This window comes from Schistocerca americana, chromosome 6, assembly GCF_021461395.2.
Source record: "Schistocerca americana isolate TAMUIC-IGC-003095 chromosome 6, iqSchAmer2.1, whole genome shotgun sequence".
Classification (NCBI taxonomy): domain Eukaryota; kingdom Metazoa; phylum Arthropoda; class Insecta; order Orthoptera; family Acrididae; genus Schistocerca; species Schistocerca americana.
The window spans coordinates 198,633,557-198,658,501 of record NC_060124.1 but is presented as its reverse complement, the minus strand read 5'-3'; the positions used below and the strand labels follow the sequence as shown (position 1 = coordinate 198,658,501).

General features: G+C 41.2%; 1 protein-coding gene across 1 annotated transcript in view; it reads right to left on the bottom strand.

Annotated features, from left to right (window-relative positions):
- LOC124620049 (E3 ubiquitin-protein ligase Ufd4) overlaps window positions 1–24,945 on the bottom strand; it is a 307,195-nt gene that overhangs the window by 134,971 nt on the left and 147,279 nt on the right. Inside the window, 3 exon segments of the mRNA XM_047146715.1 lie at window positions 991–1,225; window positions 13,014–13,266; window positions 15,198–15,472. Coding sequence (XP_047002671.1) covers window positions 991–1,225; window positions 13,014–13,266; window positions 15,198–15,472 — 763 coding nt within the window.

The window sequence follows — 24,945 nt, the reverse complement described above, 5'->3', positions numbered from 1 at the left end:
TGTGGTTCAAAAGTTGGCAACAGTATGCAAAGTTCACAAAACAATGTTCATGGAGAAAATCAACGAGAAGAACTCCTTTAAGATCAAGAAACACTGTTGTAAGAACCTTCCCCATGGAGAGTTTTTTGCTTTGATGAGTACTGATTCATCATTTTTGTACATTCCATGCTGCTTTTTTTCCGATTCTGTGTTTAAGTGCATGTATGTTTCACCGCAGGCCACCGTCTGGTGCAAAAAAAGTTCCCTTTCAGTTCTGTAGTGTGTTAGTACCAGTTTCCTCAAGACAATGAAATTTGTGCTCTGTGGTGAGAAGATGGGGCACCCACCTTGGGACACTTTCCAATCTCCAACATTGTCAGTAATGATCGCCTGAGAGTACTACCATAGATTATGTCAACCCCAGTATCAATTTCAGCAACTGTTATTCGGTGATCATCTTGAATAAGCTGGCTAACAACGCAAATATTCTCCTCAGCCATGCTGGTCCTCAAGCGATGCTAGTGAGCTGCACTCTCAAGTGTGTCTCATGCTCATAAAAACTGTTTGTGCCAAGCACACACTTTAGTCTCTCTCATGGCATTGGCCCCAAACTGTGCCAGAAGTCTTAAAAATTTCAGATGGTTTTGTGCCCTCTGTTGTGAGAGACGTTATTATAAAGTGTTGCGCAACAGATGGCAGTACCTCTTGCTCTGACATTTTGTTTCTGACTAAAGAAACAGTATGTCAACGCTCCAGCTGTGGAGAACAATCAATCATCGGAAATGACAGTAACAATTACACCACTCTCCATTTACAAAAAAAACTGCAAAACAAAAATTCTGGTTTATATTTAATTTACCCTTGTCTAACATGGCCACTGCAAATCTATTATGTTATTGCTATATACGGAGTCAAGCAATTAAAATGAGAACAATGTGTAATAAGGGATTCTATTTTATGTTCTAATTATGAAGGGGATACAAAATATTGACACAAAGTGCTAGTTCTCACCAAGGTCATCGCAGACGCCTGTTACTGTCCCGTACAGTTCCAGCCCTGACAGACTGAGGTAATGTGTTTGACCCGAAGCGTTCTTCCCAGCCTGTTGCAGCCTTACATGGCGCCATCCTTGAGTTTCTTCAGCTGGTGGTTCCAAAGGCCATGAAGCTGTACTGCCTGGTTCATTCAGGCTGCCATCATCCACATGAGTATAAAGTGTAGTCCAATTTACACCATCTTTTGACACCTGGATAGAGGAATTACAACAGAAAATTCAAGTGCTGATACAAATTTGTGCAACATTCGAGTGTCATTATGCTACATTCGAGTGTCATTATGCTATAAATTAAACACTTAAACAGTGTATGGTGTTTGAGTGGCTATTTCCTAATTAAAATTGCAGAATTACTTTCAGTAATTTTTGCATGGGGGGTAGTACATTAAAACAAAAAGTAGTGGGGGAGGGGGGAAAACGGAAGAAGAAGAAGAAGAAGAAGAAGAAGAAGAAGAAGGAGACCTGGATCACACAACAGTCTCTATAATCAACAATTAATGTAGTGAACAGTAGGTATGATAGAAAATGAAAGTACATGTCTATGAACGCACTACAACTGGAAAGATGAGACTGGATTTGCTAGAAAAATTATGTTTAGTATCATTCACAATAATAATAATAATAATAATAATAATAATAAGAAGAAGAAGAAGAAGAAGAAGAAGAAGATTAGCCAACTTACACAATAAGAATAATAGCGAAATCTGGGGGAATAAAAATCAGTGGCCTTCATGTGTCCATGCGGCTGGGGAGGGAATACTGTCTACGGAGAAAGTTCCTTCCTTTTATATTTTCATGAGAGAGATTGATTCATAAGAAATAAATTAATTGGAGATAAGCAGACTGTTTGTGCAAGTACATTACATAAGCATCTAGCAATGCATCTGTGGAGGGTAACTGCTTCATTTACCCGAGTATAAGACGACCACCCCCGTATTCTGTCTAATCAAAATTACAAACTTTTATTGAGAAAGTATCAGCCTAAAAAATTAGCATTGATAATTCAAAATAAACAAAAAGAAATTTTTTGCATTAATTTTTATCTTTACTGCCTTTTTTGTTAAGCTTTTCATCTGTGGAACAACTATTTTGAATCAGGATGATGATGATCACAAATATTTAGCTGTTGAACATAAAAAAGGATTTCCAGCTATACAGACATGAGAATGTTACAATGTCTTTCGATACAAAAGCATATCATCTGCCCACCACTCTCGTATTGCCTGTGCAGAACCAGCAGCTAACACACCACCTATCATTCCCATCATACTTCAAGGAGAGCATCAATGACATTGCTGCATGAAACATAGAAGTACGCCAGTGGCCTCAATCCAGACTTTTAGCATCTCCTGCAAAAATGTATGCCATTGTTAAGTATCTGTCCAATTTTGAAATCGATTCGATTCAGAGTACAAATGGATTGAGGCGAACTGCAGTTTAAACATGGTAGACATTTTCGTAAGGCTAAAGTACGCACTGTATGTTTCCACGATAGTAGCAAGATGAAATCTGCTGCCTGCCCACCACTCCCCTCCCCACACTTATTACAGTTCTCTGTCAATCGGGTGTGTGTTCCTCCTCCAAACCTTATGTAGGGCTGTGCTTGGGCAGCAGTGAAACACGGACAGCAATATCTTCTAGGGTGCAGGTCATATGTAACAACATCAACTAACACATAAATAAAAAATCACAATCATGATTCAGTCCAATTCTTCAACATTCACTCATCAGTCCAATTCTTGAACTTTTGCTCGTCCCGCAATCTAGATATTTCTGTTGGTACTGTCTCTACAAATTTAATCTGGATTAACTTTTTTCCTAGTTTCATCTGAATGTCCCAATCTTGTTCTGAAGCTGATTAAAAACTGGTAACATTTTTCATCAATATTCTAATATGTGAACAGTGATCAAATATCTCATAAATCATTAGTTTCTCACAACCAAACAAAATATTGATTGGGTTCAGAATCAAGTCATGGTTTTTGTAGGATAAGATTTTCACCTTTGAATGTTACCTTTACTTAAAAAGCAGCACAAATGTATGTGTATGGTATCCACACATGTATGAGAACCTTTATAGCAAACCCATTCAAACAATAGAAGTCTGTAAGTTGACAGAATTTAATGCTACTTCCTCCTGTGTTTCACATAATTGTCAATGGCACTGTTGTAGCAGCTAGTTCACAGTTTCTCTCGTATTCGTTGCTGTTGAGTAAAATGCCACCTGATTGTCTGAACAAGATCGATACTGTATAGGGCACTTCGGCATATCAAGAAATCTGGAGCTACTTGAACTAAAGTATTATTTGCTAAGACCCATTCTTGGAAATTCTTCAAAATAAATTTGTACAAAACTATCTGTAAATTTAAGACAACCCCTATATTAATTATTATATATTAATCCATCCACTATATATATATTAATACAAAACTTTATCTGTAAATTTAAGACAACCCCTATATTAATTATTATATATTAATCCATCCACTATATATATATATTAATTCATTCAGCATTGCAAAAAAGCTGACCTCAATAGCAATTGTTTAACCTGCAAATATAAGATTATCCCGTCTTTTTCAAATGATGAATTTGGGAGAAAACCTCGTCTCATAATAGGCTACCTTCCCGTGTTAAAAATATAATCCGAACTGTTGTTATTCGGGTCAATAACATTCAAATCCCCCCCATGAACCATGGACCTTGCCGTTGGTGGGGAGGCTTGCGTGCCTCAGCGATACAGATAGCCGTACCGTAGGTGCAACCACGACGGAGGGGTATCTGTTGAGAGGCCAGACAAACGTGTGGTTCCTGAAGAGGGGCAGCAGCCTTTTCAGTAGTTGCAAGGGCAACAGTCTGGATGATTGACTGATCTGGCCTTGTAACAATAACCAAAACGGCCTTGCTGTGCTGGTACTGCGAACGGCTGAAAGCAAGGGGAAACTACAGCCATAATTTTTCCCGAGGGCATGCAGCTTTACTGTATGATTACATGATGATGGCGTCCTCTTGGGTAAAATATTCCGGAGGTAAAATAGTCCCCCATTCGGATCTCCGGGCGGGGACTACTCAAGAGGATGTCGTTATCAGGCGAAAGAAAACTGGCGTTCTACGGATCGGAGCGTGGAATGTCAGATCCCTTAATCTGGCAGGAAGGTTAGAAAATTTAAAAAGGGAAATGGATAGGTTGAAGTTGGATATAGTGGGAATTAGTGAAGTTCGGTGGCAGGAGGAACAAGACTTCTGGTCAGGTGACTACAGGGTTATAAACACAAAATCAAATAGGGGTAATGCAGGAGTAGGTTTAATAATGAATAGGAAAATAGGAATGCGGGTAAGCTACTACAAACAGCATAGTGAACGCATTATTGTGGCCAAGATAGATACGAAGCCCACACCTACTACAGTAGTACAAGTTTATATGCCGACTAGCTCTGCAGATGACGAAGAAATTGAAGAAATGTATGATGAAATAAAAGAAATTATTCAGATTGTGAAGGGGGACGAAAATTTAATAGTCATGGGTGACTGGAATTCGAGTGTAGGAAAAGGGAGAGAAGGAAACATAGTAGGTGAATATGGATTGGGGGACAGAAATGAAAGAGGAAGCCGCCTGGTCGAATTTTGCACAGAGCACAACATAATCATAACTAACACTTGGTTTAAGAATCATGAAAGAAGGTTGTATACATGGAAGAACCCTGGAGATACTAAAAGGTATCAGATAGATTATATAATGGTAAGACAGAGATTTAGGAACCAGGTTTTAAATTGTAAGACATTTCCAGGGGCAGATGTGGACTCTGACCACAATCTATTGGTTATGACCTGTAGATTAAAACTGAAGAAACTGCAAAAAGGTGGGAATTTAAGGAGATGGGACCTGGATAAACTAAAAGAACCAGAGGTTGTACAGAGATTCAGGGAGAGCATAAGGGAGCAATTGACAGGAATGGGGGAAATAAATACAGTAGAAGAAGAATGGGTAGCTTTGAGGGATGAAGTAGTGAAGGCAGCAGAGGATCAAGTAGGTAAAAAGACGAGGGCTAGTAGAAATCCTTGGGTAACAGAAGAAATATTGAATTTAATTGATGAAAGGAGAAAATATAAAAATGCAGTAAGTGAAACAGGCAAAAAGGAATACAAACGTCTCAAAAATGAGATCGACAGGAAGTGCAAAATGGCTAAGCAGGGATGGCTAGAGGACAAATGTAAGGATGTAGAGGCCTATCTCACTAGGGGTAAGATAGATACTGCCTACAGGAAAATTAAAGAGACCTTTGGAGATAAGAGAACGACTTGTATGAATATCAAGAGCTCAGATGGAAACCCAGTTCTAAGCAAAGAAGGGAAAGCAGAAAGGTGGAAGGAGTATATAGAGGGTCTATACAAGGGCGATGTACTTGAGGACAATATTATGGAAATGGAAGAGGATGTAGATGAAGATGAAATGGGAGATATGATACTGCGTGAAGAGTTTGACAGAGCACTGAAAGACCTGAGTCGAAACAAGGCACCCGGAGTAGACAATATTCCATTGGAACTACTGACGGCCGTGGGAGAGCCAGTCCTGACAAAACTCTACCATCTGGTGAGCAAGATGTATGAAACAGGCGAAATACCCTCAGACTTCAAGAAGAATATAATAATTCCAATCCCAAAGAAAGCAGGTGTTGACAGATGTGAAAATTACCGAACTATCAGCTTAATAAGTCACAGCTGCAAAATACTAACACGAATTCTTTACAGACGAATGGAAAAACTAGTAGAAGCCAACCTCGGGGAAGATCAGTTTGGATTCCGTAGAAACACTGGAACACGTGAGGCAATACTGACCTTACGACTTATCTTAGAAGAAAGATTAAGGAAAGGCAAACCCACATTTCTAGCATTTGTAGACTTAGAGAAAGCTTTTGACAATGTTGACTGGAATACTCTCTTTCAAATTCTAAAGGTGGCAGGGGTAAAATACAGGGAGCGAAAGGCTATTTACAATTTGTACAGAAACCAGATGGCAGTTATAAGAGTCGAGGGACTTGAAAGGGAAGCAGTGGTTGGGAAGGGAGTAAGACAGGGTTGTAGCCTCTCCCCGATGTTGTTCAATCTGTATATTGAGCAAGCAGTAAAGGAAACAAAAGAAAAATTCGGAGTAGGTATTAAAATTCATGGAGAAGAAATAAAAACTTTGAGGTTCGCCGATGACATTGTAATTCTGTCAGAGACAGCAAAGGACTTGGAAGAGCAGTTGAATGGAATGGACAGTGTCTTGAAAGGAGGATATAAGATGAACATCAACAAAAGCAAAACAAGGATAATGGAATGTAGTCTAATTAAGTCGGGTGATGCTGAGGGAATTAGATTAGGAAATGAGGCACTTAAAGTAGTAAAGGAGTTTTGCTATTTGGGTAGCAAAATAACTGATGATGGTCGAAGTAGAGAGAATATAAAATGTAGGCTGGCAATGGCAAGGAAAGCATTTCTGAAGAAGAGAAATTTGTTAACATCCAGTATTGATTTAAGTGTCAGGAAGTCATTTCTGAAAGTATTCGTATGGAGTGTAGCCATGTATGGAAGTGAAACATGGACGGTAAATAGTTTGGACAAGAAGAGAATAGAAGCTTTCGAAATGTGGTGCTACAGAAGAATGCTGAAGATTAGATGGGTAGATCACATAACTAATGAGGAAGTATTGAATAGGATTGGGGAGAAGAGAAGTTTGTGGCACAACTTGACCAGAAGAAGGGATCGGTTGGTAGGACATGTTCTGAGGCATCAAGGGATCACCAATTTAGTATTGGAGGGCAGCGTGGAGGGTAAAAATCGTAGAGGGAGACCAAGAGATGAATACACTAAGCAGATTCAAAAGGATGTAGGTTGCAGTAGGTACTGGGAGATGAAGAAGCTTGCACAGGATAGAGTAGCATGGAGAGCTGCATCAAACCAGTCTCAGGACTGAAGACCACAACAACAACAACAACAACATTCAAATAGCATTTATGGTCAACATTCTCACAAAATGTTATTTTCATGTAATTAAAGCTTAAAAGTCATTAAATATCAAGATTTGGTCACGTATTCGAAAATGCTGGGTTACTGGCCTGATGCTATGGTGTGGTGACGTCACAGACTAAAGTTACAATGTTTTTACATCTTTTTTCTGCAAACAGTTTAGCTATTTAATAATGGAAAATGCAATTGCAACTTTTGAGTAACAACAGAAATGGACTTCTGTGAACGCTGATAGTGGGAAACACTGTGAAAGTTTGTGTGTTTGTGCTACACCCATTTACAGCGGCAATATGTGCAATGACGGACATTCTTTTCCCTGCTTCTTGCAACATCATTAAACTCATCTACAAAACTCACTTAAAACTGAGGAGTTGTAGAACTTTTGCAAATGGGCCACTATTTAAAAACTAGACTGTCGACTATCAGTCATGAGATATGACACAAAGCACAATAAAACTATTCTTGGCAAACCTTAGTGCTGATTTCCTATACAGAAGACACCCAAGCAGAGGTATTGGTCTGACGAGGCGTTCAATGCCGCAACGGATAGCACATCTGACTACGGATAATGAGGTCGAATGTTTAAGTCCCTGAAGGGTCAGTTATTTCTAAAAGTTTTACACAAAATACGAAAATAGCATTAGCAAGAACAGATCGTAGTAGATGTTTCAATGATAGGAGTATGATATATGTAACTTCACATTAATCTTACTCTGAGAAATGGACAACAGAGGATAAATACATTTCCTTTGTGAACAAACAATTCACTTTTTTTGGAAAGCATTACTTGTAGTGAGGATATCACCATACACCCACAATACAACGAGGTGTATGACAATGAGTTTTTCTATATAAAAAGATATAAAGCATGTACAACATGCAGGTAGCACGAACTTAAGGTCTGTGATGTTTGGGAGTGTAAAATAACGTCAATGCTAAAACAGACTTACTTCATCTTCACACAAGATGAAACTTTACAAGTTTAAAAAACTGCGATCCTAGCTGGACAGTATGAAGATAAAAAATATTGTTTCTAGTAAAGTACAAAGACAAACATCAAGCACTCATGTAAATACCTCAAAGTTAAAGAACAAAAGATTGAAATAGTAAAAGAATTCAAATATCTCGGAGAATGGATTAGTTGGAATGCTGGGGAAAGCAAAGCAATGTAATCCAGAATAAGCAAACTTGAATTGGCCTTCCAACTACAAAAAAATACATACAACAAAAAATTCCTATCATGGGGGTCCAAAATTACACATTACAAGACAGTGATTAAGCCAGAAGCACTGTATGCAGTAGAAACACTAAACATGAATTTCAAAGGCCAAATGGAGAAACTTGAGCTAAAGGAAAGAAAAATTTTAAGAAAAATTGTAGGACCAGAATTTCAAGACAATAAGATTATAAACTTCAAAAATGAAACTCTCTACAATAAAATTGAAAAACTTTCAGATACTATGCAAAAAGGAGGATAAATTTTTATGGTCATCTCAGAATCAATTCCAACAGATTAACCAAACAAATCTGACTTTTTCCGTAACCGCAAAATGAAACCCAACTTGTTTAAAGAAACTGAGAAAGACCTAGTAGAATGAAAGATTTCAGAAAATTCACTTATCGATCGAACAGCTAAATTAATTACTAAAGATGAAAACCTAAGGTTCCAAGACAAATCTACACGAAAGTCAAACCCTTCATCTCGGAAGAAGAGAGGAAAAGAAGATCAGAAAGAATGAAGAAATACTGGGCCCTAAGAAAAGAACACACAAAGAAATGATTGATCCAGCATGCCCCAAAGAGGGTGAAATGAAAGAAGAAGAAGAAGAAGAAGAAGAAGAAGAAGAAGAAAGTACAAAGCGTGTGGTCACATTAATTACAAAATATCTTTTTGAAGGTGACATGTGTGAATAACAACTGCAAATTTAAGTGCATGTAAACAACAAGGAAAACACAATAATATTCTGTTTCTGATTGGTCTGATGAAATTTTGTGATTGTGATTACGTTATCACATAAGACGAATGTCGAGTAGTTTTATAAATAAATCAAAATATTCTTCCAGGTTGGAGTCAAACCAGCAATTTATGGACATCATCTTGTAAAATTTGACACTCTACCACTCTCTCACATTTTCTGGAACATTCAAACTTTTTCGGGAGTTATTACAGATGTGTTTGTAAATTATGGTACTACACACCAATTGTAACCATTTTTATGCAATGTAAATTCCAAAACATGACATTACTGTGAATAGCTTTATGGCAGTAGGAGCAGCGAGATAGCCAGAGACATCACGGGCATCATATGACTGGAATGGAGTGTTTTATTGAGCTTTCGAATTATTTGACTCTCATTTTCATTTTTATAAATGCGTACTGACATTCAAGAGGAAAGCATGTTAGGGGGGATAAAATAATGTAATTAATCATTTAACAAAATTTTCAGAAAACAGTCAAATACCCTACTGGGTAAATATAGTATAATTTCAAATTAACTGAAAATTGATAAAAAATAAAAATCCTCTAACATCCTAACCCTACAACCTCTCTCATTAGACATCTGCAAAGGAACGCCCATCTAAACAATTTTATCTCATCTTTCTCCTAGGCTTCGACTGTCTTATCGTCCCGCCCGGAAACGAAGAACATCTCTCACCTCTCCTTCATCTCTCACCTCCTAAAGTACATCGACATTGTAGCTTAAGACAGAATCTACTTGGACAAAAGGATTCCAGTCTGCTTTTTAATCTTGCCTGATGGAGTGAGTGCACCATAGTGAGTGCACAAGCCCCTTCTAAAGGCCAATTGGAATAATGTTTTACAATTTTCTGAGGCAGTCTTTTAATGGCTTGTTTACGCAGATAAGCAGCAACCTCATTTTTGGTGGAGGTCTAAGTCCAGGAATGTGGCCGATTGGGCAGAGGGGGACTACGTGAAGTGGATGAGAGAGAAAATGTTGAGGTCGTAAAGGAATGGTGTCCTGGCCCTAGGTCCAGATCACTAATATGTTATAAATTAACTTAACCAGACATGGACTTTGGGAGGCCAGGAAGGTTTCCTTTAGATCACCCATAAACACACTGGCATTGGAAGGTGCCGTGTGACTGCACCTCTCATGGTTCCATCCATACTTTCAACTTTCATCCATTTCCAGCACACTAGCCATCTATAGTACCTGCCTTTTGACAGCTGCCATCTCTTCCACAGGGGGGGAAACCATCTGACTCCCATATAGCCTGGCCCCCTGTGGACAGCAGGTCGACAACGTATCTGCACTGATAAGCACTATTCCTCAAACGTAGTCTGCAAACGTTTTCCCGTGCCTTATCCTCACGCTCTCCTAATCCTTCCACCAGTTCCAAGAACCTGCTGCAAAGGAGCACCTACTTATCACTCAATACCATGCCGGGCTGGAGCAACTGAGCAATTTGATTATCTATCACCATGGTGGAAATAAGGGACCATCCTATCTATGATTCTTAAGTGGTATTTCACTGTTCACCCAGGCTCCACAACATCTTGTTCCATCCTTATGTGCTCTCACTCCCAACACTTTGCGCTTTGCCACAGGCATCATATCCCTAAGTAAGAGCCAAGTGCAAGACTTACCTGATTCACCTGCCCAACACAGCCTACTCTAGTCCTGGCACAGGCTTATCCTATCCTATCAGAGACAGGACCCCACCAATGAAAGCAGCCATGTCAAATAGTAACTCTACTGCAATTTCTGCACAGCTTTTTATGTGGCCTTGACAATCAGCCAACTGCTCACCCAAATGAATGTCAACTGCCATTCTGCAGCCAAGAGCAGACCTGACCACCTAGTGGCGGAACACACTGCTCAGCACAATAGACTATATCCATGGCTGGTTCATAGAGTGTCATTTGGATCCTTCCCCCAGACCAGCTTTTCTGAACTACGCAAATAGGAACTATCCTCCAAGCACATCCTTCATTCCCATAATCCTCCTAGCCTCAATCTCAATGAATCTGTTGCACCCTCACCCTACACTTAAAATGTAGGTGCACGGGTGCTCTAGCTCACTGACACACACCCCTCCCCTCCAATCTACCAACTGAACTCCAGTCCCGGCAATGAAACCAAGCAAAGTTTTCATTCTTTTTTGTGTTCCTGATGACAACTCAATGCTTCTAGTACTCATTGCTTATGTTTATATTATTTAAATAATAAAAAATCATTTACGCAATGGCCACCATTTTTCCCTAAGGCTGTATGCTTTAAGTTTCTGTAAGTTTTGAGGAATAGTCAAAAATTATAATTTTATCTTCTCCATAGAAACGGATAACAGGAAAGGCAAAAATGAAAGATGAACTAGTTAACGAGTGGACAGATGTCCAAAAATTAATTGCACCACATTGCAAAATTAGAAAGACAGTATTATATCTAAACTAGGATGCACAAGGTATAGTTTTAAGGGATCACATACCACAAATTTCTACAACACAAACTGAATGAGAAAATATACTGTGAGCATGACCACTACGCAAGAAAAAACAGAGGAAGCTCAACTCCAGAACATAATTCAATTACATATGAAGATTGAACACAAGGCTGAGACAAAAAGAAATACAGCCATTTGTCCAATAACTATCTGACCACAATGTAAGTAAATGAATGTGCCTTGAAAACTACATACAAAGTCCTACCATGAAGGCAAGCACGCAAGGTATTTTACTGTATCGTAGTTTTGGTCCTGTTGTCTACAAAACGTCATTTGCATAAGACAATGGCCAAGTCAAGTTTTAAGTACACTTCTGTAAGTAATTTCTAGGCATACTTGTTTAATTTTACAATAATATACTTTATACACTAAGTAGTATATATAACACACCTCATAAATTTAAGTATCCTTTAATGGAGTAAAAGCACTGATGCGGTAAATAAGACTTTAGAGATTTTCCAAAGGTTTTGACCTCAGTAATAGCTCTTATGTTTTCAGTAAGGTTTTTTTATGAAGTTTAACACCCACGTGGAATGAACCTTTTGGCACAAAGGTGTGTTGATTTGGATTCTAAATAAATTTTTGCATTATCTAGTAAACCGATCATGTACATCAGTTTTTTTGCAGACTGCATCCTTACCTATTACATTTATTTTAAAGAATATAAGAGTATTCAAAAGGCATACACATGCTAATGGAGGAATACCAGATATCTTAAACAGAGGTTTGCAAGAGTCTCTAGTTTTGCATCTACACAAGATTCTAATGGCACTTTTTTGTAATTTGAGAGTGCTATTAGCTGTCAAAGTTTCCCCAGAAAGTGACTCCATATATAAAGTGAGAATGGAAGTAAGTATGGTATGCATTCGTTACTATTTTCTCATTACATCACGATTTTATAGAGCAAACAATGTAACATGACTTGCTAAGTTCCACATTAAGATATTCAATATGCTTATTCCATTTTACATTGTTCTGCAGTTGAAGACCTAAGAATTTGGTTTCAGTAATATTACCAACTAGTCTGTCGTTGATTGAAACCAATGGGATAAACATGTACTTGCTTGGAGCTTTGTTGAATTTTAGTGCAAACATTTCTTCCCCCATTTACATTTTATTAAAACCTTTCAAAAATTTGATTTCTTGAAATTATGTGGAAAAAGAAATGATTTGGTTTAATAGCAAATTGTGACTGTGTAATAATTCATAATACTCAATAAGCATGTAGCACACCACTTACACACACACACACACACACACACACACACACACATATTCACACATTCCAATATACAAAATTATTTTCAGCACTGTCACCTTCAGCAACTTTTGTGTCTATTTTTGTTTAACATACATTCACTGTCTTGAGATAATCACCCACAGTTTAAAAATAGGAATGCTACATCCTCGCTCAGCCCCAACCTCCAAGCTTATATTACACTTAATGTGGAACTGTTTCTTAAAAATAACACAAAAAATGACTCCCTAGACTGTTCCCAGTCTTACCTGAAACAGCCAGTTCCGAAGAGCAGATCTCCCATAACCACGAGCATGGCGCAACGTGTAACTGGTAGGAATAAGCCAGAGGCCAAGGTCAACAGCAAACCAAGCACGCTTATCATCATTTGTATGGCAGTTTAGGGCAGAGGTGTCACGGCTCAGTATATCCTCTAGACGTCCATACGGCAGGTTACGGCCATCTGATGAAGTCACAGTTACAAGTCCAAACTGTGCTGGGTTAACCCATTCTGGACTTGTCCTGTAAATATTCACGTGATTATTGTGTGCCGAGGTTGTCAAAAACAAGATAAAGTTATAATTTCAGTATCTGTTCTCCCAACAAATTTCAAAAGCTCACTGAGCACAACATAATAGCAAATATATGTCCAAAACAATGAAGACAGGCTGCAGATATTGAGGACATCACCTTAATGTGAGGATGGCAAAAATTTATTAAATTCATCAAAATTAAAAAACAAAGATACTTTCGTGTTACTACCACGAGGTTCTCAATTAAAGGTGTCCGCTCTTAACTGAGACATGAATTATGTTCTTCATAATGACACTGCAATACCTGTATTTTGTAACATGTCAGTGATTTATTTTTTCCATATAGTTTGTGAAAGTCTCCTACCTGTTACAAAATAAATTACAGTGTTTTAAGTCTGGTGCTCCCTTTCTCTTCCTCTCCAATTTTTGTGCAACAGGCTACAATTAAATTTAAACACAGTAAGGAATCTTAAGCTATATGCTTTTCCCATAGCCCCTCCCTTGCAACTCCCCCCCCACCCCCTCCACCACCACCAGTGCAGCTTGAAAGGCAGAGCTGCTTCTCAGAATACCCACAATGCGCGCACACACACACACACACACACACACACACACACACACACACAAAGTAGATGTGATGCTAAACTCTACGAGCACTCAGAATCCGATACAGCATTTAGTCTTTGTGTAAGTGCCTGTAGTAACACACTGTGCTGAGATGATGATGACAGCTGGTAACATGAAAATTGGTGTTGGTATGTTGGACTCAAGCAGCCATCTCCTTTATCTATGACCTGCAGAATTCAGAAGCAAAAGTTCTCCATTTTTCTTCTCTTTCACAGTGGTGTGTGTTTAGATGTTCTAAGAATGTGGCCTCATGTTTTTGTACTGTATCTCCAGAAACAGGTGAATTTTAGGACTTCTAACTGAAGTGTACCAACACTTATCAGTTTGTTCAAAATATAGTTATTGGATAGGTCAAGCTAAGCAAGTTAGTATCAAAGTTCCAGTTTACAGGCAAGTTCCCCTTCAGGGACGTTCCTGCCCCTAGTTTCTCATGGATGCCAGTGTGTGTTCATGGTGAGGTACTAAATGAATTGGCTCACAATATTAGCTTCACACAGTTGCATCAGCAGTTAACTCATCAAAATATTTTAGTTATTACACCAATATTGGATATAATGCTGAAGAACCATTTAAGAAATACAACACACAAAAAACATGACAAAAAGACAATTTATTTTGCATGTAAATAACAGTAACTGTTTCACAGCAGCTAACAGTAACTGTTTCACAGCAGCTATCTTGCCAAATATATTTCCAAAAGATATTATCAAATGACTACTGCTGCGAGAAAATGATTAGCCATCTCTATGCGGAAAATCATAAAATTAAGAATAAGTGAATGAATAGAAAGTTTCAGATATGACCTTTCTGAGGATGTAACTGAGCCATTATTTTGATCTTTGTTATTCCTCAAAAAATATTTTACCAAGCAACACTCGTACTTGACTTGTTTCCTTCATACGAACAAAGCAGAGAATTCAAATATGTATTTAACCCTATTATATTATAAGTATTATAAAAATTATAATTTCATGAAAACTGAAATCTAATGTGAATGTTCACAAAAAGTAAAAATCTTGCTAGCAGCAGCTGTTTGTGCATGTCAATGACCTGGTTATTATGGAGAAAACACTTATCTAACATGTTAAGAAATGGGGCAGATTGAGAACTGAATCAAATTATGCAAATTTTTAACTAAGATATGAGCAATTAAACATGCTGGTCTTTACAGTACACAGCCTTCAAACATGTTTATGGAACTATTTTTATCTAGGAAGTCTTTTTAAAATAATTCATGAACTATGCTGTGAAGCTTATACATCACGAATGGCTGAATTACGTAGCCCAACTTACTTTGCATTAGTGCCAATCCAGTAGAAGAGGCCATTTTCATCAAAATCATGTTGCTGCAAGAATGTAATGCGCCCTTGTTCTTTAATACGTCGTACAAAAGAGAAACTTGTACGTTCATAGTCATACCACTGTTTAGCCACCATTTTCAGCAAGTAGCGCTCTAATTGCTGAACAGTTGCCAACGGTTCCATCTTGAGGCAGCGTCCTGTGCGATCTATCAATGATGATTCACCCGGAGCTTTCTCCAGTCTGAATCGAATACGCCTTGTGAGTATCTGCAAGAAGCATTGAAAACTTATCACTATCCATTCAAAAAATGACAGAAATCAGAATTAGTTAGCAGGATGGGGTCAGATGTTCATGGTAACTTTTTGCAGACTATATAATGACCAGCACACACAATTTTACGACCAACTGAATTTTGGTGGCCAAAAGCTTACTTTTTGACAGTCTTTTTGTTGTGTCTGTCTGTGACTTGGCATCTCCATTGTATAGTGAGTAGCAACTATTCTTTTCACAATATTGTCATATTCCACCCAATACCACATTTTCCATTGTTTGGTTTTGTTTAAGGCTAAAGTAAAAAGATGAGCTAAGCACTCTGGGGGGGATTAAAATAGTCAACTTAATAAAACAGGGAGGAAGTAGTATAATACAGAATCTCTTTGTACGAGTATCACATCAATATCAGATACATAGATGTAGGCCCTATATGCCAATAAATTAACTTCTAATCTCATAAATTAATTTCTATGCTTGGCACAGCATGGAAACTGTGAGGGATCACTAAACAGGACCTCTGAATGTCTGTCTATGTGTGTGCATTTGTAACTAAATTATTATGTAACTTCCGCGATCCATATGTTCTGTGTAAATAAATGTCTATGTTGACTGGTGTTGTTCAGTCATTTTATAATTTCTCCAACAGAAAAACAGTTAAAAGCCAGTGGCCTTAAATCTGTAGCTGAAACTACCTGGTTGGATCTCTTTAAATTAGGTTCAGTTGTCATTCCACAGACCCCAATACGAGATGATTCTCGGGAGTGTGGAACATGTCAGAAAGTAGAACATAAAAAATAAACAAGATCTGAACATTAACACTCACTTCCCTGATCATTTGTTAGGAGATTGTCAAGAAATGTGAATACATTACAGTAAACTGGAAATATTAATAATTGTAGAATTAATACACTGTCAGAATGAAACATACTTATGCACTTTTAATGAATTTATCATACATCATCTCCCATAAGTCCAACCCCTCGTCCAAGTCGTGGGAGATGGGCAACGGCACAAAGTAGGGGAGTGCCTATAGGGGCGATGTACAGCGGGGAATTCGTGTGCCCCAGGACCGCTACGGTAGCTGGGAAGGCCCTATGGGAACCCTGAAACGTGACGGCTAACGGGGCTCTGGTGAAGCTGCGATAGGCCTAGCAAGCCAGTAGTGGATAAATCAACTGGTTTCAAAAAGGGAACATGCCTCGGATCACGGAACGGATTTAAAGGAAACCGACCAAGCAATGGAAAAGGATTACGAGATTGTTTACGACTGGGCACCTTAAACGTAAGGACTCTAACTGGGAAGTTAAAAGAAATTGTAGAAATGATGGAAAGGAGGAAATTGGACATCTTGGGACTTGCTGAGACTAGGTGGAGAGGAGTTGGTGAAAAACCACTAAGTAAAGGATGTAAACTGTACTGGATAGGGAATGAGAGGGGAAGAAATGGAGTGGCAATAGTGGTCAGAGAGGGTCTGCAGGAGGAGGTGGAAGGTATCAATGATCGAATGATAAAAGCCAGAGTACGAGTGAAAGGAAAAAGCATTGAAATCATCCAAGTATATGCCCCACAGGTGGGGTGTACAAAAAAGGAGAAGGAGGAATTTGAAGATGACATGCAAAAGCAGCTAAATGGAGGTAATCAGATTATAATAGGGGACCTCAATGCACATGTTGGCGCAGATAGGAAAGGATTCGAGGAGATAATGGGACCAGAGGGCTGGGGGAACCGAAATAGAGAAGGAAAATTGTTGCTGGAATTCTGCAAGAGGAATGGGCTGGCGATCGCAAATTCCTGGTACAAGAAGAGAAGTAGCCACAAAATAACTTGGTACAGTGAAGACTGGTCCCAAACTTCAGTAGTAGACTATGTACTAGTGGATAGGCAGATGATGAGCAGCCTCACAGATGTTAAGGTCATTCCATCTGAGGCCTTAGACAGTGACCATCGGCTGTTGGTAGCCACCCTGAGAGAGAAAAAAGATAGGAGGGCAACAGACATACAGGAGAAAAGGTTGAAGACATGGATGCTGAAAGAGGATGAACGGAGGACCCAGTACCATACACTGATCAGGAAGAAGCTGCCAAAGGAAGATCAGAGAACAGTGGAAGAAGAATGGGGAGATTTTAAGAGGGCTCTAGTTGAGGCAGCTGAGACTGTGTGCGGAAGAACTAGCACAAAGAGGAGAAGTAAGGAAACCCCATGGTGGAACAACATATGTAAAGAGGCAGTACTTCGAAAGAACAAAGCCTTCAGAGAATGGTTCCAGACCCGAACAGAGGAAGTTGTGTAAAATATAAGGAAAGCAAGAAAGCGGCACAGACCATAGTAAGGGCGGAGAAGAAGAAGTGGATGGATAAATGGACAAGAATGTTAGAAGAGGACAGTGAAGGGAACAAAAAAGTACTTTACACCATGGTAAGAAATAAGAGGAACGACAGAAGCGAGTGCCTGAGGATCATGGATAATAATGGAAGAGTTGTGGAGGAAATGCATGAGCTCAAAAAGATTTGGAAGGAGTACTTTGAAGATCTGTTGAATGCCGTCAAGTGGGTAACTAACAGCGATGGAGAGCCTAAGGCAGCAGACGATTATAATAGTGGGGAAATTGATGATCTAACTTGGAATGAAGTGGAAGAAGCCATAAAGAGGATGAAAGGGGGAAAGGCACCAGGTTGGGACGAAGTAACAGTGGATATGATACGAGCAGCAGGAGAAGTAGGAACCCAGTGGCTATACAGACTGCTGAGGGTGGTGTGGAAGGAAAACAGAATTCCTGAGGATTGGAAGAAAGGAATTATAGTCCCGATCTTCAAGAAAGGGGATAAAAGGAGATGTGAGAACTACAGAGGAATCACCCTGCTATGCCACTGTGGAAAAATCTATGAAAAGATCCTGGAGAAGAGAATAAGAAGCAGTATTGAAAGTAGACTGCAAGAGGAGCAGTATGGTTTCAGACCGGGAAGATCAACAACGGACCTCATATTTGCGGTAAGGCAACTGCAGGAAAGGCACTATGAGTACGGAAAGGACTTAATCATGGCCTTTTTAGATATTGAGAAGGCGTATGACAGTATCTATAGGGTCAAGCTCTGGGATGTGCTGAACGCAAAAGGGATAGATGAAGAGATAACACGAAAAGTCAGAAAAATGTATGAGGGAAGTGAGAGTTGTGTGAAAGTGGGGAGGGAACATACTGCATGGTTTAAGCTGGAAAATGGGCTGCGACAGGGAAGTGCACTTTCGCCTTTATTGTTTATTATTGTTATGGATGAAATCCTACAGCAAGTATCAGATGCAATTGGAGATCATAAAATGAAAGCAGTGCTTTTTGCCGATGACCTGATGTTATGGGGAAATTGCGAGAAAGAGGTGCAAGAGCAGTTAGATGTATGGGAGGCAACGGCAGCACAATATGGAATGCATTTCTCTGCAAAGAAAAGTGAAATAATTGTCACAACAAGGAAGAAGGATAGGCCAAATGTGGATATAACTTGTGGAGGGGAAAAACTACAAGTGGTGGAGAACTTCAAGTACCTGGGAAGCATGATTGAAAGTAAGGGGGTAAACGCAATGGAAATAAATGAAAGGTGCAGAAAAGCAGGGCAGTTCTTCAAATGCATTAGGGGGCTTATTTGGAGCAAGGAGGTGCCACAGAAATCCAAGGGAATTATATACCGAACCTACTTTGTCCCCATATTGGCATACGGAAGTGAGACATGGGTAATGCACAAAAGCGACAAAAGTAGAATACAAGCTAGTGAAATGAAGTTCCAGAGGAGCAGGTTGAGTGTAACAAGACGAGACAGATTGCGAAATGTGTATGTGAGGGAAAGACTGAAGGAGGAACCAGTACAGGACAGGATAGAAAAATCAAGACTGCAGTGGTATGGACACATGAAGAGAATGGATGAGGGAAGAATTCCAAAGAGGATGTTTGATCTGCAACTGGAGGGGAAGAGGCCCAGGGGAAGACCAAGAGATAGATGGGTGAAGGGAGTGAAGGAATGTGTGACGAGAAGAGGAGAGAACTGGACGAAGGTGGAAGAGGGGGAATGGTGGAAAGGCAGAACACGATGGAGAGGCTTGTGTTCCCGACAGACCCAGCCAGTGGCTGGAAACTGTCCAAGATGATGATGATGATGATCATACACAGAATATACCTAGTAATCTGACTGTTATGACAAAGTACTTTCAAAACTGAAACATAACCAACATTTTTACTTCAGCTGGTCTAACAATCCCTGTTAAAATCCCTACCAAAAAGTCTTTCAAACTCCGTTTCAATTATGTTTCATCTGAATCCAAGTTTCTGATGGCTGCCGCCAATTTACTGAAAATGGGTGTTCCCGAACACTGGACACGTTTTTCGACCAAGGTATGTAATTTTAGTTCTATATGTAGATTGTTCTCATTCCTCACACATGACAAGACATACGACTGTTGTGCCTCAACAGCAATTGTACAAGAAACAGTATGTTTTAACCATCATCTCATCTCAAAAAATGAAGTTCTGCAATCAATGTGGTATGGAGATAGCAATGTGTACCATGCCTGTGCCCATGTACCTGCAACCAAACAAAAATATTAATTACCTAACTATTTTTGAGGCGATAATTTGAACTTTATGAATGCACGCCACATATAACTTTAGCTGTTGCACTTGCAAACTAATTAAATCGTCATGATCTCGTTCACCAACAATTACGACACCACCTTCTCCTGACCTGGAAGCAAGTTCTCTCTACAAAGTACGCAGATCATGCAGCATGTGTGGCAAAAGCAGCTGTGAAGTTTATCTGCACAATGAAGTATTATGTTCTCCAGTGTGACTTTATCAAATGACACAACCAGCAGTTAAGTGATCCTGCACCATTGGTAAGGTAAAATTTCTTCCCAACCCCCCCCCCCCCCCCCCCCCCCCACTTCCACTTGAAAAAACCTCTTCCAAAAATCCAATGTGTTATGAAACTCTGTGACACGTCAGTAAGCAACATAGTCTCAAGTTTTGCTGCTGTTTATTGGTTGGTTGATTGGTTTAAAGGCAGGAGAAGGGTCCAGACTACGAGCTCATCGGTCCCCTAATAAAACAATGCCACAAGTGTGAGAATAAAACAGAAGAAGCATATAACACAAAACGGAAAGAAAGGAGAAGTCACAAGAACGAAAGGGAAGGCAACGAACACTAAAAGGAATAAAAGAGGACAAGAAAACAACAGAGATGCTAGAAATAGAAGAGAGTAAAACATGAAAGCAGATTACAGTGGCTGGCCAACCACGAGAATAAAAAGGGAAAGCCAGCCACTCTGCAACACATTAAAACCTCCACTCTAAAAGCACTAGGGTAGAGGACACAGAAGGACAAAGTACATGCGCTAAAACCTATATAGAAATATAAAACCCACTCTCACGGACAACACGTAAAACAGGCATTGTCACCAAACACCGAAGGCAAGGTGCTGGGAAAGTGAAAAGTATGCCACAGAGCGGCTAAAAGTGGGCAGTCCAGCAAGAGGTGGACGACTGTCATTTGGGAGCCACAGCGGCACTGAGGTGGGTCCTCGCAACGGAGTAGGTAACCATGCGTTAGCCACATATAGCCAATGCGGAGCCAGCAGAGGGCAACTGATTCCCTGCGAGAAGCCTGCATGGAAGACTTCCACACATTCATAGTCTCCTTAATGACACGCAGTTTGTTGTGCGTGCTGTTATGCCATTCCATCTCCCAAAGCTGGAAAACCCTGTGGTGTAAGACAGAATGCAGGTCAGCTTCGGAGATGCCTATCTCCAGAAGCGGTTTCCACGTCGCCTGTTTGGTCAGCCTGTCGGCAAATTCGTTGCTGGGGATTCCAACATGTCCTGGGTTCCACACAAACACCACGGAGTGGCGAGACTGTTCCAGGGCATAGATGGACTCCTGAATGGACGCTACCAGAGGGTGGCGAAAGTAGCACTGGTTCATAGCTTGTAGGCTGCTCAATGAGTCAGTACACAGGAGAAATGACCCGCCAGGGCATGAGCGGATGTACTCAAGAGCACGAGATATGGCGCCAACTCTGCAGTGACAACACTGCAGCCAACTGGCAAGGAGTGCTGCTCAATATGTCCTCCATGAACATACGCAACGCCTTTGTGACAATCAGCCATTGAGCCGTCGGTGTAAACTGATTCAGAGCCCCGGAACAAGTCAAGAATCGAAAGGAAGTGACAGTGGAGAGCGGCGAGGTTAACGGAGTCCTTAGGGCCATGCAAAATGTCCAGCCGAAGCCGTGGCCAAGGTGTACACCATGGAGGCCTACGTGAACGGACCACACAGAGGTGGTAAAGGAAAGGACCCCAGTTCGGAGAGAAGGGATTGCACACGAACTACAATCATTAGCCCCAATCTGGGCTGTCGATGCAGGAGATGGACTGCCGCGGGCGGGAAAAGGAGATGGTAATTCAGGGGAACTATGAATGTGTGCTGCATAACTGGTGACCAGTTGTGCACATCTGATCTGCAGTGAGGGGCACCAGCCTCCACCAGGACACTGGCAACCGGACTCGTCCTAAAAGTTCCTGTCGCTCGAGCCCCACAGTGGTGCACAGGTTCGAGTAAATGCAATGCCGAAGGCACTGCTGAACCATAAACCACACTCCCATAGTCAATTCGGGATTGGACAAGGGCTCTGTAGAGCTGCAGCAGCACCCCAATTGGTGTTGCTCAGGCAACGGAGGGCACTGAGGTCCTGCCAGCACTTCTGCTTAAGCTGATGAAGATGAGGGAGCCAGGTCAATCGAGCATCGAAAACCAGTCCTAGGAATTGATATGTCTCCACTACAGTGAGTGGATCGTCATTAAGGTGAAGTGCAGGATCCGGATGGACGGTACGAAGTCACCAGAAGTGCACGACACACAACTTTGTGGCTGAAAACAGGGAAGACGTTGGCTAGAGTCCATGATTGTGCCTTGTGGATGGCTCCCTGGAGGCGCTGCTCAGCAACGACAGCACTGGAGCAGCAGTATGAAATGTGGGAGTCATCTGCTTACAGAGAAGGTGAGACAGACGGCCCAACAGCTGCTGCTAGACCGTTAATGGCAACTAAAAATAGAAAGACACTCAATACAGAGCCCTGCGGGACTCCTTTCTCCTGGATATGGATGGAATTAGGGAGTCACCAAAATGGACACGGAAAGAACGGAACGACAGGAAGTTTTGGATACAAATCAGGAGTGGTCCCCGGAGACCCCACTCATACAATGTGGCAAGGACATTATGTCGCAAGTCATGTATGCTTTATGTAAGTCAATAAAGACGGCAATCAAGTGTTGCCGTCTGGAAAAGGCTGTTCAGATGGCAGACTCGATGGACACAACATTATCAGTGGTAGAGCGAACCTGGTGGAAGCTGCCCTGACATAGAGCCAGCAAGCCATGTGACTCCAGGACCCAACCCAACTGCCGACATACCATACGTTCCAGCAGCTTACAAATGGATCTGAGCACTATGGGACTTAACATCTGAGGTCATCAGCCCAGCAGCTTACAAAGAACGTTGGAGAGGCTGATGGGCTGATAGCTATCCATATCAAGCGGGTTATTATCGGGTTTGAGCACCAGAATGACGGTGCTCTCCCACCACAGGGATGGAAAGATGCCATCACGCCAGAGCCAGTTGAAGATGACAAGATGATGTCGCTTGTAGTCAGATGAGAGATGTTTAATCATCTGGCTGTGGACGCGATCAGGTCCAGGAACTGTGTCGGGGCAATGTGCAAGGGCACCTAGGAGCTTCCACTCTGTAAATGGGGCATTATAGGATTCACTGCAGCATGTACTGAATGAGAGGACATTCCCATCCAGCTGCCGTTTGAGTGTGCGAAAGGCTGGGAGGTAATTCTCCGACGCAGAGGCTCGAGCAAAGTGCTCAGCAATCGCATTTGCGACAGTACATAACTTGCCATTTATTGTAACACCGGAGACAGCTTTTGGGGCCTGGTACCCGAAAAGACGTTTGATCTTTGCCCAGACTTGGGAAGGTGATGTATGGCCCCCAATGGTGGAGACATATCTCTCCCAACACTCCTCCTTCCATTGTTTGATAAGGTAGCAAACATGGGCATGGAGCCGTTTAAAAGCTATGAGGTGCTCTAGGGAAGGGTGTCGCTGTAGAGCTCACCGACGCTCCTTAATTGCTTCAGCGACTTCTGGCGACCACCAAGGGACTGTCTTATGCTTCGGGCAGCCTAAAGAGCGAGGGATCGCATTTTCTGCCACAGAAACAATTGTGCTTTTCACCTGCTCAACCATCACATCGATGTTACCTTGTGGGGGAGATTCAGTGGTGACAGCAGAGGTGAAAGTTCCCCAGTCCACCTTGTTCAAAGCCCATCTGGGCAGGCATCCGTGAGCCGGATGCTGGGGCAGTGACAGGAAGATGGGGAAGTGGTCACTACCATACAGGTCGTCATGTGCTCTCCAGTGGACGAACGTCCCCGATGGCTGGAGGGGTGTTGCTCCCAAAGTAGGTGGTGCAGGAGTAACAGGGTGGGAAATGCCCTCCACCATCAAGGGAGCAGGCGTAGTCTTCCAGCTCTGAGAGGTGACCTGGGTTGGCGGAGCTGATGGTGCCACAACTGTTGTAGCAGCGGCGTACGACGATGTCATACGCAGAGGGTGCAGGGATTCAAATTTTCTCTTAGCCTCAGTGTAGGTCATTCAGTCCAGGGTCTTGTACTCCATGATTTTCCCTTCTTTCTGGAGAATCCTGCAGTCAGGCGAGAAAGGCAAATGGTGTTCTCCACAGCTGACACAGATGGGAGGCAAAGCACATGGAGTATTGGGATGTGATGGGTGTCCACAATCTCGGCATGTGGCACTGGAAGTACAGCGGGATGACATATAGTCGAACTTCCAGCACTTAAAGCACCGCATTGGGGGAGGGATATAGGGCTTTACATCACAGCGGTAGACCATCACCTTGACCTTCTCGGCCAATGTATCACCCTCAAAGGTGAAGATGAAGGCACCGGTGGCAACCTGGACATGCCGGACAAAATGTACACCTTGCCGCTCTAAATATGATACCCTGAACCAAATTTAAGCTCTTACGAGGCATGATGGTTACAGAAACATCACCCAGCTTCTCACAAGTGAGTAACTCCTGTGACTGGGCAGAGGATGCTGTTTTGATCAAGACTGACCCAGATCACATTTTGGACAAGCCCTCCACCTCCCCGAACTTGTCCTCTAAATTCTCAACAAAAAATAAGGCTTCATCGTCATGAAAGATTACCCATCAGCTCTCGAACATACAAGGTACCAGGGCAAATAAGATCCGCTGCCATCCTTAGCCTGACATTCCTCCCATGGTGTTACCAGGGAGGGGAACGATTTGGGGTCATACTTCTGTGCGTTGAATTGAGCTCGTGATCCCTTAGAGACTGTTGGTGTTTCACCACCATCAAGAGATGATGGACTATGCTTCAT